This window comes from Rhincodon typus, chromosome 32, assembly GCF_021869965.1.
Source record: "Rhincodon typus isolate 14 chromosome 32, sRhiTyp1.1, whole genome shotgun sequence".
NCBI classification, from domain to species: Eukaryota; Metazoa; Chordata; class Chondrichthyes; order Orectolobiformes; family Rhincodontidae; genus Rhincodon; species Rhincodon typus.
In genome coordinates this window covers 29,905,976-29,920,871 of record NC_063363.1, presented here as the reverse complement: position 1 = coordinate 29,920,871, position 14,896 = coordinate 29,905,976, and the positions used below count along the sequence as shown (strand labels likewise).

Sequence of the window (14,896 nt, the reverse complement as noted above, 5' to 3'; positions counted from 1 at the left end):
TGTACTGACCACCTGATATCAACCTAGGCACCGAGAAAGACCATGATAGAAACGGCCCTGTCAATCCTGCAAAGTCCTCCTCACTAACATTTGGGGGTTAGTGTCAAAATTGGGAGCGCTGTCTCACAGACTAGTTAAGCAACAGCCTGACACAGTCATACTCACAGAATCGTACCATACAGACAATGTCCCAGACACCACCATCACCATCCCTGGATTTATCCTGTCCCACTGGCACACATGGCGGCAGCACAGTGGTATACAGTTGGGAGGGAGTTGTCCTGGGAGGCCTCAACTCTAGACCACAAGAAGTATCATGGTTTCAGGCTAAACACGAGGAAGGAAACCTCCTGCTGATAACCACGTATCATCCTCCCTCAGCTGATGAATCGGTACTCCTCCATGTTGAACTACACTTGGAGGTAACACTGAGGATGGCAAGGGCACAAAATATACTCTGTGTTGGGGGAGGTGGGTTTTACAATCCACCACCAAGACTGGCTCGGCAGCAGTACTACTGATCAAGCTGGTCGGGTCTTAAAGGACATAGCTGCTAGACTGGGCCTGCAGCAGGTGGTGATGGAACCAACAGGGGGGAAAAGCATACTTGATCTCATCCTCACCAATCTGCCAGCTGCAGATGCATCCGACCGTATCAGTAAGAGTGACCACTGCACAGTCATTGCGGAGACGAAGTCCTGCTTTCACATTGAGAATAACCTCAATGTGCTGTGTGGCACTATCACTGTGCTAAACGGGACAGACTTTGAACAGCATTAGTAACTCAAAACTGGGCATCCATGAGGTGCTGTGGGCCATCAACAGCAGCAGAACTGTACTCCAATACAATCTCCTGGGCTGGCATATCCCCCAACTCAACCATTACCAACAAGCCAGAGAATGAAAACTAGGAGAGTACAGGAGGGCATTCCAGGAGGAGCACCAGGCATACTGAAAAATGAAGTGTCAACCTGGTGAAACCCCCAAACAGGATTATATGCATGCCAAACTGCATAAGGAGCAAGTCGCAGTCAGAGCTAATGGATCACACCTAAGCTCTGTAGGCCTTCCACATCCAATCATAAATGGTGGTGGACAATTAAATAACTCACTGGAGGAAGCGGCTCCACAAATATTCTCATTATATTGCACCGATGGCGTGGATTTGTGGTGAAAGATTCTGGTGAGATGGCAGAGGAGTGAGTAAGGGACCCGGTATTGCCATTGGCAGCTGCTACTTCGGTGGAGGCGACGTCAGCGAGGTGGGCCCAGAGGCAACCAGATGGCACGCGAGGACCAGTGTCTTCGATGTTGGTCGGGTCCGGCACTGGCAGTGGCGAAGCGGTGGTGAAATGGCATCACCTCGATGTCGGCAGAGAAGGCAGCGTGTGCGGTCAGTGTCAAAATCGAGAATGTTGGGCTTCAGCTGCAGTGATGCAGGTGAGGTATTACACTGAGCCAAGTCTTCGCTCTCAAGTAGGTCAAAAGGAGCCCTTGGAATCATTTTAGCAGAAGGCAATTGGATTTTTCCCAGCGTTTTTGTGGCCCAATATTTGTTCCTTGACCACTATCCCTTAGAACGATGGTGTGGACATTGTGACATAGTAGTTTGTGGGAGGTTGCTGTGCATAAATTGGTTGCCATACTTCCTATATTACAACAGTAATTATATTTCAAAATTACTTAACTGGATGTCAAGCACTTTAGGATGTTCCAAATTCACAAATGGAGCTACATCACAGGCTGATCCAAAACAGAAGCAGACCATTCGCCTCAACGTATCTGTGATGGCTCTTTGGTACAGCTATCCAATTAATTCCATAACCTTGCTCTTCCCTACAGCTCTGTCAATTCTGCCCTTCAAATCTTAACAAAATTTTCTTTTGTAAGTTAATCCACATATGGTTCCATTACACCATTAGATCACAACATCTTGCTATTTATCATGTCACAGTTTGCCAATCACATTAAATTGGTATCTTCAACCACTGAAAATAGGTTCTCCTTAGATCAGCAAGAACACTTATGATTTTGGACACCTCGATCAAATTTCTTATTAACCTTCTCTAAGCTAAAGAGAACAGACCCAGCAGAAACACTGTAGAGGCTGAAAGTATCCAGCATGTGTGGGTAATATTTGTCGAAATGTTTAGATAACACAGTGTAGAGCTGGAGGAACACAGCAGGCCAGGCAGCATCAGAGGAGCAGGAAAGTTGACGTTTCCGGTTGGGACCCTTCTTCAGAAATTATATTTGTGGAAATATTAACCTTGTTTCTCTCTACAGAAGCTGCCAAGCCCTGATGAATATTTTGATCACTTTCTCTTCTTAATTCCAAATCTTCCAGGTCTCTCCCCATAAATCAAGACTCTCTTTCCTGGTGACATTATTTGTTAATTTTTTTGTCATTTTCACCAGGACCTAGGAATAAATACAAGCCTTTCATTTTCTTGTACTCAGGCCTAGATTTTGCCCTTTAGATCAATAGAGAACCTGGCGCCGTGGTTCATTTCAAAAACTTGTTCCTTTGAAATGAGCATCGGTAGTGAGAATCTGGCGAACATTGTACCTGTTCTCATGACCTCCCTGACTGACCTCCATAGCCCTTGACCAGCTTTGCAATGTCGAAGTCAAAACAAACCATGCTAGAATCAAATCCTCCCCATGGAGTCAGCCTCATCAACAGCCACTTACAGTAACGTGCAACTTTAATGATGCCAACAAGGAACAGAAATCATAACAGAAAACAAAAGTGATGAAGGATAATTGCTAGTTCTTTGTACCCTGATTAATAAAGTAGTCAATTAAAGAGGGCACTTGACTGGCAGCATAGGGTACCTGGGGAGTTGACACCCTTTAGTGTGTTGCTCTCAAGCAGCAAACACCACAGTCTCCATCTGGCTGAGTCAATGTCATTAGAGAAAGCCATCAGGCATTTAGTGGCTTAAACCAATGAACTGGAAAATTGCGGCTGGAGCTAAGATGTGAATACCTCCAGTTAGAATTAAGGAATCCAAAAGAACATTTTCTTTTTAAAAACAAAACTTCAATTCTTGGTCTCACTTAGAGACATTACAGTCTATTGACCCAAACAAAATCAGCTTCAAGCCAACATTGTGGGGAGGATTAGTCTGGTCACTGCACAGAGACAATGCTGTTGTGTTCATGAAGACTGTGGTCAAAATCATAAGAAGTTTCATCGGATAGCTTCATGATGTTGCTGAGCACCAATGCAATCTATCCCCAGTATGTTCAGATAGAACAAACAATTGATTAAGGCAGCTTTTGAGTATAAAAGGAGAGAATTAGTCTTTTGTGTGCTTTGTACTCTCAGCATTAATACATATGGAATATACATTGGGGAATAGCAAATTGTGCAAAGTAAGCCAGAAACTGACATCTGGATGGAACAACATTTGGCATTCCATCATTATTTCAGTGAAAGAGATGTGCACGATTTGTATTGCATGACCTAATATTTTTTCAATGTACACATGCTGCCTGTTTCTGGACTAGTTCGTGTTCCAGAGTTCACAAGTGCCTTAAGCAAGGTCAGTCTCACTAATTGCTCAGTAAGAGATAGTAGAACTTACTATGCACATCACAGACCAAGAAGAAACAGTAACATGATGAATCTTAGCTTTGAACCACTGATGCTCAAAACATAGAAACCAGGGCAAGGTAATAACCTCAAATCACTGAACTCCGTCCTTCCCAATTTCAGAGGGATTATCTGAAAGGAGATTATAATATCACCTAAATTTAGGGACAGAGAGGAGAGAGTGGACGAGAGTTCATCCATTAGACTTCATAAAGTCTCCCACTAGCTAGTTTGAGGGGCCACTAGCAGCAGAGTGACCACCAACAATCTAAGTGATTTTTTTTAGATTTTAAAGGCATCAAGGGGTCTGGAGAGAAAGTGGGAATATGGCATTGAGACAGAGTATCAGTCATGATCATACTGAATGGTGGAGCAGGCTCACAGGGCTAAATAGCTTACTGCTGATCCTAGCACCCATGATGGGTTGAGAAATAAGTCACTGATAAAGGAAAGCACAGCTTAAATTATTTATAATTGGCAGCAGGGGAAGTACAGCAGTGAGAGGTGTCAACAAGAATAATGTTAGATTCACAGCAGAGAGAAGAAAGTGACACCAAAAAACATGCGAGTGACAGTAGTTCTGTGTGTATCAGACTGGTAACACTGCATTATCCTAATGGCAGGACATCTTAACTGTTAAGCTTTGTGCAAATTGATGGTAGCACATCGTGGTGCTGTCACTGGATTAGTAATCTAGATGTCTAAACTAATATCCTGGGAATATGGGTTAATATTCCACCAAGATAGGTAATGGAATTTAACTTCAATTAATAAGAAAATCTGGAGTTAAAAATTCATCCCAGTAATGGCAAGCATAAAATAATTATTGATTGTTATAAAAACCCATTGACTTCACGAATGCCCTTTCCTCTAGGGTTGGAAATTTGCCCTCCTTACCTGCTCTGGTCTACATCTGACTCCAGCCCCACAGCAAATACCAGTTAAATGAGCCACCCAGTGCAAAGAAAAGTAGAGATTGGCAATACCTATCCCAAAGACACCCACATCCCATGATAGAATACAATTTACAATGAACAAAAGAGTGGAGCTGAAATATAAGACCCAGAGATAGTGGTTAAGGTTCATAACTCCTTATTAATCCCTACAGTATGGAAGCAGGCCATTCAGCCCACTGAATCTACACTGACCCTCCGAAGTACAAAGTACCCAGGTCCATCGCTCCTACCCTTACACTGTAACCCTGCATTTCCCATGGCTAATCCACCTAACCTGCACATCCCTGGACACTATGAGCAATTTAGCATGGCCAATCCACTTAACCTGCACATTTTTGGACTGTAGAAGGAAACTAGAGCACCCAAGCAGACAAGGGGAGAATGTTGCAAACTCCACATCTAAGGTTGGAATCAAACCTGGGTTCCTTGTGCTGTGAGGCAGCAGTGCTAACCACTGAGCCACTGTGCCGACCCTTATTATGGTCAACCCGGAGATGGGAGATACTTTTAATGGATTATTCAACTTTCTGGCAATGTGACAATTAATTTACGCAATGAATTTCCATTACCAGTGAATATAATCTAATAATTAGACACCAGGTTAATTGTCAATGACTTCTCGCTCCAGGGGCTGGGGTCCAAGTGCACCCTTGGGTGATGTGATTCTCATTTGGGTGTTAAAGTGAAATTGCTGGCCAGTCTGAAGCAAGTTCCCATTGAGCATTAAACCAGTTGTAATTACATTCACTGAAATCCAAAGGGTGGTTATGTTTAGTGCGAATGGAAAACTGGTGATGTGTTGGGTTCACATTTGACTGAATTAACAGCACAAGTTTAATCTAACCTTTGTTTAACATGTAACTCCAAAAACACATGAACCGCCATAAAAATAAGAATTGCTCGATAAATTAGGCCAGTCAGACATTTACAGAGATAAAAAAGAATAATTTTTTCACTCATTGACCTTTCATCAAAACTGTGGAGAGCCAATTTCAACCTTTCTGAACAAAAGTGCCAAACTGTTCGCAACAAAAAAAAACATATAATGAAATGAAATTGTGCAACTAGGGATTTTCTTAAACAACTCACTTGTGGTCAGAATTTGAAGGTCATCAACTGTCGGAGGTGTGTTCTTCTTCTCATAAGGTATTACTGTGGTTAAGTACTAATCATAAGAAGACACTTTATTAGTACAGTAATGAATATTTGGTACATTCCATCCAACTGCTACTAATGCTGAAATGCTATAGTACAACCATTTGTTTGGAGAAGAATTGGGCATGGGTTTCTGGTCAGTTTAGTAGGAAGATGGTAGAGTATTGGTAATGTCACTGGATGTGTATACTAGAGGTCCAGGTCAATGTCCTATGGATAAGGTTTCAAATTTCACCATGACAGTGCAATTCAATAAATCACTGGATGTGAAAACAAATCTCAGTGATTGTGACCATGAAAACATTATCGATTGTTGTTAAAAATAATCTGATTCATTAACATCCTTCCTTCATGTGAACACAGACACACAATAATACAGAGATAACAAGGTGTAGAGCTGGATGAACACAGCAGGCCAAGCAGCATCAGAGGAGCAGGAAGGCTGACGTTTCGAGCCTAGACCCTTCTTCAGATTCTCCAGCATCTGCAGTTCCTGCTACCTCTGAAACAATTTCAACCCCACTGCGAAGCCTCTTCTAAGGATGCCTGCCCATTTCTGAAGAAGGGTCTAGGCCCGAAACGTCAGCCTTCCTGCTCCTCTGATGCTGCTTGGCCTGCTGTGTTCATCCAGCTCTACATCTTGTTATCTCAGATTCTCCAGCATCTGCAGTTCCTACTATCTCCCACACAATAATACAGTCAACTCTTAACCGCCCTCTGAAATGGTGAGAGGCAATTAGGAATGGGCAACAAAGCTGGCTTCACCAGCAGTGCCAAACTCCTTAAATGAATAAATGAAATAAAGGTCACGGTTCCTGAAATGTGTGCAGTTAAAATATATTTTTACTTCAGATTTCTTCAAAACATAATTTAATGTTCCAACTTTCAGTACAGATTGAGTTGTGCAATTGACAATAGCACTTTGGATTAAGAACCTTGTGGCTTTAACACCTAATGGTGATTGAGTGACACATTCAGATTCTATTGAAAAATCAACAACAATGTAGGCTGTGTGATGGCATATGTCACCTCTTGTAAATTCTTCAGCATAAAGAATGGCTTTGCACAGGGTTGTGATAAATCAGTTTGAGTGTAAGAATGGACAGGTTCTTCTGCTCAGTTTTTCAGTAATGTTGCAATTCGTCAACTAGTGAGAGCCAATATTGCAGGCTGTAAGCTCGTGTTTGAGGATGTCAGCTGCTGTTGTTTTAGGATGTAGGAAATTCAATGAGTTTCCTTTATCGTCCAGTACTGGCTCATTACTGAAGAAGCTGTACCTAGGTACCTTGTACCTCAGACCGGGCCATAAGTGGAGACTTGTAAGCTTTTCACTGTACTCATTTGAGTACATGTGACAATAAAGCCAATTCAATGTTGCCACCTCTTGCTTGACATATTCCTGGAGGCTTTACGACATGATCTCTTGCCTCTAACCACCTTTCCCTGCATCAGTACTTATCCCGTCTCTGATAGCTTTTTAATAGACAATTTCCCTCAGAGATTAAACAAATGGATACAACAGCATATCATTTTATTCAATGTGTCTATGACTTATCTTCACAGTTCCTTGTAGCAGTGTCCAGAAAAAGAATCTTTAAGAATTACCTGAATTTTAGAGTGCTGACAACCCATTGTAAACAACAGGATGCAGGAACAACACAAAGTTTCTCAACACACCTGTTTCTCATTGCCAGAATTTCCAAATGTCTGTCGAATACCACTCTGGATGACACTGGAGATTCCTTCCATGCTAAAACGCTAACAGCCATGTTGGACAGAAGGAAAGGAGGTTATCAGGAGACGTTTGAAGTCATGACATACAGAAACCACAAACTTAACCTAACCAGCATCATTAACCAGATAAAAAGTCCCAAGTGACTACACAGCAGAGAAATCAATGACACTGAACCAAAATGGATAGTAGGGTCATTTCAGCATCTTGTAGGAAGAGTGTGAGGTAGAAAGATGAGGAGATTCAGGGAGGTAGTGGCCAGCCTAGACACCTGAAAGCGCAGCGACTATAGTGTAGTGTAGAATGCAAAGGGACTTGAAGTGGATGCAACATCCCTGAACCAGGGACACCGACTGACTTCCAGGACAGGTCTGATTGTTGCCATGTGATGTCATTATAAGCCAGTGAGTCATGTGACTGATCATTAATATGTATCAGTAAATTTGCATTAATTAATCACTATCCAATCACAATGTTGAAATAGTCATGAACCGTTTTGTCATAATCATCCCAACAATCTGAACTGATACCACTTTTTTGACGGTCGCCATTAAGCCATACACTTCCATAGACTTTATAACACAGAGCCAGGTTGTTTGGCCCAAATAGGCAATGTTTGTGTTTTTATCTACCTCATAAACCTCCTTCCACTTTATTTCTTAGAATGTTTGCAGCATAGAAGGTGGCAATTTTGCCCATCATGTCAATATTGGCTCTCTGCAAAATAGATCATCCCGTTCCCCTTTCTCTATGGCCCTGGAAATTTTCCCTCTTTGGATAATTATCCAAGCCCCTCTTGAAAGCTCAGACTGAACTTGCATCCACCACAAACTCAGGCAATGCATTACAGATCCTAACCACTCGGTGCAGAGAAACATTTTCCTCCTGTTACCATCAGTCCTTGTGCCAATTATCTTTAACTTTTTTTAATCACTCATGTGATGTGGGCAACACTGGCTGGCCAACAATTATTGCTCATCCCTGGTTGCCCTTGAGAAAGTAGTAGTGAACTACCTTCTTGAACCACAGCAGTCCCTTTACTGTAGGTAGGCCCACAATGCCCTCAGGGAGGGATATCCAGGACTTTGATCCAGTGACACTGAAGGAATGATGATATATTCGCACACCTGGATGGTGAATGGTTTGGAGGGGAATTTGTAGGTGGAGGTGTTCCCATATATCTGCTATCCCTTGTACTTCCAGGTGGTAGTTGTCATGGGTTGAGAAAATGCTGTCTAAGGAGCCTTGGTGAATTTCTGCAGTGTATCCAGTAGGCAGCACACACTGCTGCTACTGAGTGTCAGTGGTGGAGGGAGTAAATGATTGTTGATGTAGGCTGCTTTGTCCTGAATGGTGTCAAGCTTCTTCATGTCATCGGAGCTCCATGTTTCTTAACCATTCTGCCAAAACAAACAGTATTTCTCCATCTACTCTGTCCTGGACCTCTCCTGAACTTGAATGTTTCTATCAAATTTCTGCTCAATATTGTTTTAGGAAAATGACCACACTTTGCCCAATCTATTGACATGACTGCTAGTCCATCATTGCTGGAAATATTTGTCTAATGCTTAATTTGAGTCAAAGTCTAAGACTTTGGCACAAAAAGCTGGACACCATCAATTGACTGCTGCACTGTCAGAGATGCTTTCTTTCAGATTAGTCATTAAGCTTAGAGCCTGTCTAACCTCTCAAGTGAGTAGAAAAGATCCCAAGGCACTATTTTGAAGAGCAGCAATGGGCTACATCACTATCGTGGCTAACATGTACTCCTTAAGCAATTCCTAAAAAGAAAGGTTCTGATTGTTTGCTTTATTGCTGTTTGTGGGGTCTTTCTGAGCACAGATTTGATTAGGTGTTTCCTACATTAGAAGGGGAGTGGCAACACTTTATTAGCTGTGAAATAATTTGAGTGTCCTGAGATTATGAAAGATGTGATATAAATGCAAGAATTTATTTATTTAAGATTATTTTCTCATCTCTGCACTTTCTACCTTCACCTCAACACACAATAGCCTTCCCCTGTGGATGGGGTAGTTACTCATTTACTTTCCAGGCCTTGGGCCTACTCTGTTTTTAAGATAGCTATTGAGTGGTTCAACAGATTAGCAGGAATTGCCTTGCATTCCCTGATGTCTCATTTTTTTTTTGCGGTTGATCTTTAATCCACTTACTGTCAAAATTTACTAGAAATGTTCATGCATTGACATGAGGTAGAGAACAACGTTCAGCTCCACCATTGTTTGCTAATGGTAAAAAATCTGCTGGCACATGAATGATAAGTCAAGTGGGCAAGAAAACCATAGTCCATAAAGAACAAGTTTACATTTACATATCACCTCGTGCAGCATGGTGGCTCATGATGGTTAGCACTGTTGCCTCACAGTACTAGGGACATGGTTTTGATTCCAGCCCCAGGTCACTATCTATGTTCAATTTACAGATCCTCCCTGTGTCTGTGTGGGTTTCCTCTGGGTGCTCCGGTTTCCGCTCAAAGTCCACAGATGTGCAGGTTAGGTGGATTGACTGTGCTAACTTGCCCATAGCGGCCAAGGATATACAGATTAGATGGGTTAGCCATGAGAAATGCAGGGATAGGGTAGGAGGCTGGGTCTGGGTGGGATGCTCTTTGGAGGGTTGGTGTGGACTTAATGGGCCAAATGGCCTGCTTCCACACTGTAGGGATTTTATGATTCGTTCTGATCAGGTGAGGAGGGTTGAATCAGCTCACTCTTGTCAACCTCTTACTTGGCCACCACAAGGAGTTTATTTTCTTTTTAGCATGCAGCTATACATCACTCCAATGAAAATGTAGTTAGCTAGTTCACCAGAAATTAAAATGGAGCCAATTATGAGGTTTGCTTGAATAAAAGAAAGAATAATTTTACTACATGCTAATCCTGAGGACAGTTCATGCAAGTACAGGTATGAAGCATTCAAGAGGGCACTGAATGAGTATTTGAATAGAAATGGTATGCAGAGACATGGGGTAAAGGCAGGAGATTGAATAACTAGATATCAGAACTAGGGCAGGCATTATGGGCTGAATGCCATAACAATTCTGTGAGATACAACGTTAAAAGAGGATACTGTCCAGTACAAAGGAAGATAAAAGAACATGCAGTTTAAAGTCCTTAGGTTGTTCTTCAGGTATTAGGTTTTAATATGAGACTATGGTTGGTTAGAGTTGTCCTGAATCTGCAGCAATAATTAATCTGCAGATATCTTAGAGTTCTCAATGATCAACTGTTTCTACAATTTGCTTGTCACTGAAGTTTGGCCTTCTTAAGAGGGTAGCAGGAGGGATAGAGAAAGAGAGACAGAGAGAAAGAGAGAAAGAGCAAGAGAAAGACACAGAGAGAGAGCCTTCTCCGGTTTCAGTTACAAATCTATCTCCTCTGCTCCGCCAAAAGTAGCTCTCTGAAATAGAGCTGGTTTGTGTATTCCAATGTTTGGGTTTCTTGTTTTCAAACTGGATACTTGCAAGTCAACCTTTCAGTTCCAATATATGAAACTTATCATACAGGTGTAAATCAAATTAGAGATACAGGTTTCTTCATGTTTGACTGGTTTTGTATTTCTGATAGAAATGTTAATTTCAATTCAGGCTGGTTCTTGTCTATTATTTTATGAAGCGTGTCTCAACCTGTGATGAGCTTATCAGCGTGACCGATTAAAAGACTGTGTCTTTCCTTTACAAAGCAATTTCAGTCAATGGAAGTCCCAGGTATTACAATCAGCTGATACAAATCAAAAATTGATAGTTCGCATTTTATCGCTGTTGTGTTACCTTACAACTGCAAGAAAGGAACATAATCAATATTTGTTCCAGTTGTTTACACTGAGCATTCCCTTACAAAGTTGGTATGGAATAACAAGACAAAAGTTGGGACAACTAACAGACACACACACACACACACACACACACACACACTCCACACTCTCTCTCTTCATCCTAATCGGGGCTCAATACTTGCTTTGGGAAATGGAACTAGACTCATTCTCTGAGCTGTTCTACCTATCTGAGTTTTAATCTTTCATTGCCCAGTTGCACAATCCATGCACCAGATTCCAGCATTTTCCCAAATTTGATTTCCAGTGGATAATAAGTTGAGTGGATAATAATTTGATTTTCACCTCCCATAGGGCAAACAGACTTGCATCCTGTACCTCTCAATCAACTTTACATCAACTCAGTGTGTCTGGTTGAGCTTTGCTGTTGCTTCTGTTCCTTTGGTCTCCTGGTAGAGAACTGCGTTTCACCTTATGAGCCTGCCCTTGGTGCTTATCATCAAATGTCTGCAGTGTGATATGTTCTCATCCCTCTTCCCTTTGGATGGGAATAGATTTTCCTTTAGCCTATTACATTTGCCTTCGAACACTACTGCCATCAGGTGGACGTTCAACTATACTGCACTGTGACTCTTCAACTAAGTGAGGCTTCACTTTCACTGGGCCTGTGTGAGAACTCCTTTGACTCCCTTTTAAGTTTAGCTTGAAGCTACTTGTTAACTATATCTCTTGCTCTGTCCTATCACCTTTTGACACCTTCCTGCCCAGGCACTTTCTTTATGGCTATTAGCCTAGGTCCAGTTAAAGGCAGTTAAGTGCCCTGACTCTTATGGATTGTATCCTAGGATCCTGAAAGAGGTATCTACAGAGACAGTGGATGCTTTGGTCATAATTTTCCAAAATTGTTGGATTCTGGAGAATTACAAGAGGATTGGAAAACTGCTAATGTGACACCCCTATTCAAAAAGGGAGGGAGGCAAAAAGCAGGTTGCTTAACCTAACATCTATTTTTGGAAAAATGCTGTATCGATTATTAAGGAATTGATAAAATCACATTTGGAAAATCATAATCTAATCAAGCAGAATCTGCACGGTTTCATGAAAGGAAAATCACGTCTGGCTAATTTATTTAAGTTTTTCAATGAGAGTGAATAGACGGGAAGCAGCAGATGTGTTGTATTTGGACTTCCAGGAGGTGTTCTACAAGGTGCCCCACAAAAGGTTAATTCATAAAAACCCATGGTGTTGGAGGTAATATATTGGCATGGAGACAGAATTGACTAATGGTAGGAAACAGAGAGTGGGAATACAAGATATTTTTCAGGTTGACAACCTGTAACCAATGGGATTCCACAGCTTTCAGTGCTAGCACCACAACTGTTTACAATATGTATTAATCACTTGGAGAAAGGAAGTGAATGTACTGTAACCAAATTTGCAGACAACACAAAAATAGGTGGAAAGGCAAGTTGTGACAGCGATAAAAAGAGAGATACAAAGATTTACAGAGAGATATTTTTGGAAAGGCAAGTTGTGAGAGCGATACAAAGAGAGATACAAAGGTTTACAGAGAGATATTTTTGGAAAGGCAAGTTGTGAGAATGATACAAAGACAGATACAAAAGTTTACAGAGAGATATTGATGGGATTAAGTCAATGGGCAAAAAGTTGGCAAATGAAGTATAATATGGGAAAATGTGAAGTTTTTCAATTTGGAAGGGAGAACAAAAGAACAGTATTATTTAATGACAAAATCCCTGCAGTGCAAAAGGAGGCCATTTGATCCATCGAGTCTGCATTGACCCACAAAACAGCATCCCACCCAGACCAGACCCCCACTCTATCCCCATAATGCCACATGGTTAATCCACCTAGTCTACACTTCCCATACACTACAGGCAATTTAGCATGGCTGAGCCACCTAACCTGATCATTTTTGGACTGTGGAAGGAAACCCATGCAGACACAGGGAGAGCATACAAACTCCACACAGTCCATTGCCCATGGCTGGAATTGAGCCCTGGTCCTTGATGCTGTGAGGCAGCAGTGCTAACCACTGTGCCACTGAATGAAGAACAAATTGCAGAAAGCCGTAACACAAAGGGACTTGGGAATTCTTGCACACAAAACAATACAGAAAGCTAGCAGACAGGTGCAGCAGGTAATCAGGAAGGCTAATCAAATGCTGGCCCTTATTTCAACGGAGTCGGAGTATAAGATTAGGGAAGTTTTTGTGCAACGAGTTCCTGTTTTATTGTTAAAACTAAATCTGCAGGATTGCATGCTTGTAATTCAGTGAAAAACTGCTGCATTAATTAATAAAAAAAATCTACCAAGTTAGATTTCAGTCTGGGATCTTACTTGCTCAGTCGTAAGCTGGAATTTTAACAATAGTTGTCCTTTGGAACAGAACTTCTGTATTACTGGGAAAAAAAGGCACATTTTCTCAAGCTCTTTACCATGCTTTCATCAGGACAATTTTCAAGTATTAATAAAGTAATTGGAAATCAAATTTATACCGTATGAGAAGAAAGTATTGATTGATTAGCAAGTGGACTCTGGTTGTGATATTGTCTAAAGAATTTACCAGTGAGATGATGACTGACAGTTAACTGCCAAGTTTGGCTTAAAGTTTAAACCAGGCAGGTTGACTCTGCTCAGTCAAGCATTATCCTGAAAAATGAACTGGAGAAATGAATGCCACCTATTTGCTGATTTGAAACAGATGCATTGTGTGTACATTTTCACTCTGTTTGCAAAGAACAGGGCCCTGAATATTAACATATATAACCTGACAATCCTAAAATGATCATCAGCATAATTCTCCACAAATTTCAGAATAATTTAGACCAATTATGGAACTATATCTAATACTGTGTTCTGTTTTGGAGCTTTTGCAAAGCCAAGCTGGTTGGGTTTGCAATGCCAAGTTACCCTTTCAATTCTTACAAAGACAGTGCGTTTCATTAGAGACCTTATCCTGTCCTATGAAAATATTAACTTCAAATGTGGATTGTTTAGCGCTTCAATATTACATCCCAAGAAAACCTCTTTGCAGCTTTTTCTTGAAATGGCTTTTGAAGGAACTTTTTTTAGTAGGCTACTCCAATTTCACTTCAAATGAAATATAGTGAACTGGATCATTAGAACAATAAGGAAACAATTATAAGGTTTTCTTGAATTAAAAGAACAGCAAACTTATTACTTGCTAATGCTGAGAAAAGTAATAACGAGACTCAGGCACGCACACAAATCATGCATTGGACTGATCAGCTATTCCAGAACCCATTGAGCAGGACAGGAAGCGAGGCACCCTTGATCCCTTGGGACTGCCTATGAGAGAAGAGAGAAACCTAAAGGCTTGAAGTCATGATCTGGTGACACGACTCCACAGCAGCTGAGGAATTTAAATTCAATTAGTTAAGTAAATCTTAAGTGAGTGTCCAGAATGATGTTTTTGAAACTGTTGCATTATTGTTTAAAAAAACAATCTGGTTCACAAGTGTCCATTAGGGAAAGGAATCAACTACCCTTAGCTGCTCTGGCCTACACATGACATCAGATACACAGCCATTAGGCCTAGACGCTTCACTGCACACAGTTCATTAGGGCCCTGTTAAAAGCAACTGGGGATGGGCAATAAATGCTGACCTTGCCAATAGC

At 41.3% G+C, this 14,896-nt stretch overlaps 2 protein-coding genes across 2 annotated transcripts in view; both read right to left on the bottom strand.

The window, feature by feature from the left end:
• The window catches only part of hepacamb (hepatic and glial cell adhesion molecule b), a 361,487-nt gene that overhangs the window by 80,198 nt on the left and 266,393 nt on the right, over positions 1–14,896 (bottom strand). The gene's annotated exons all lie outside the window — the stretch shown is intronic.
• fez1 (fasciculation and elongation protein zeta 1 (zygin I)) overlaps positions 1–14,896 on the bottom strand; it is a 96,798-nt gene that overhangs the window by 8,753 nt on the left and 73,149 nt on the right. Inside the window, exons 6-7 of the mRNA XM_048615339.1 lie at positions 7,390–7,470; positions 5,647–5,722 (exon numbers count right to left, since the gene is read on the bottom strand). Of these exons, the coding sequence (XP_048471296.1) occupies positions 5,647–5,722; positions 7,390–7,470 (157 nt within the window). The remainder of the gene's footprint in view (positions 1–5,646; positions 5,723–7,389; positions 7,471–14,896) is intronic.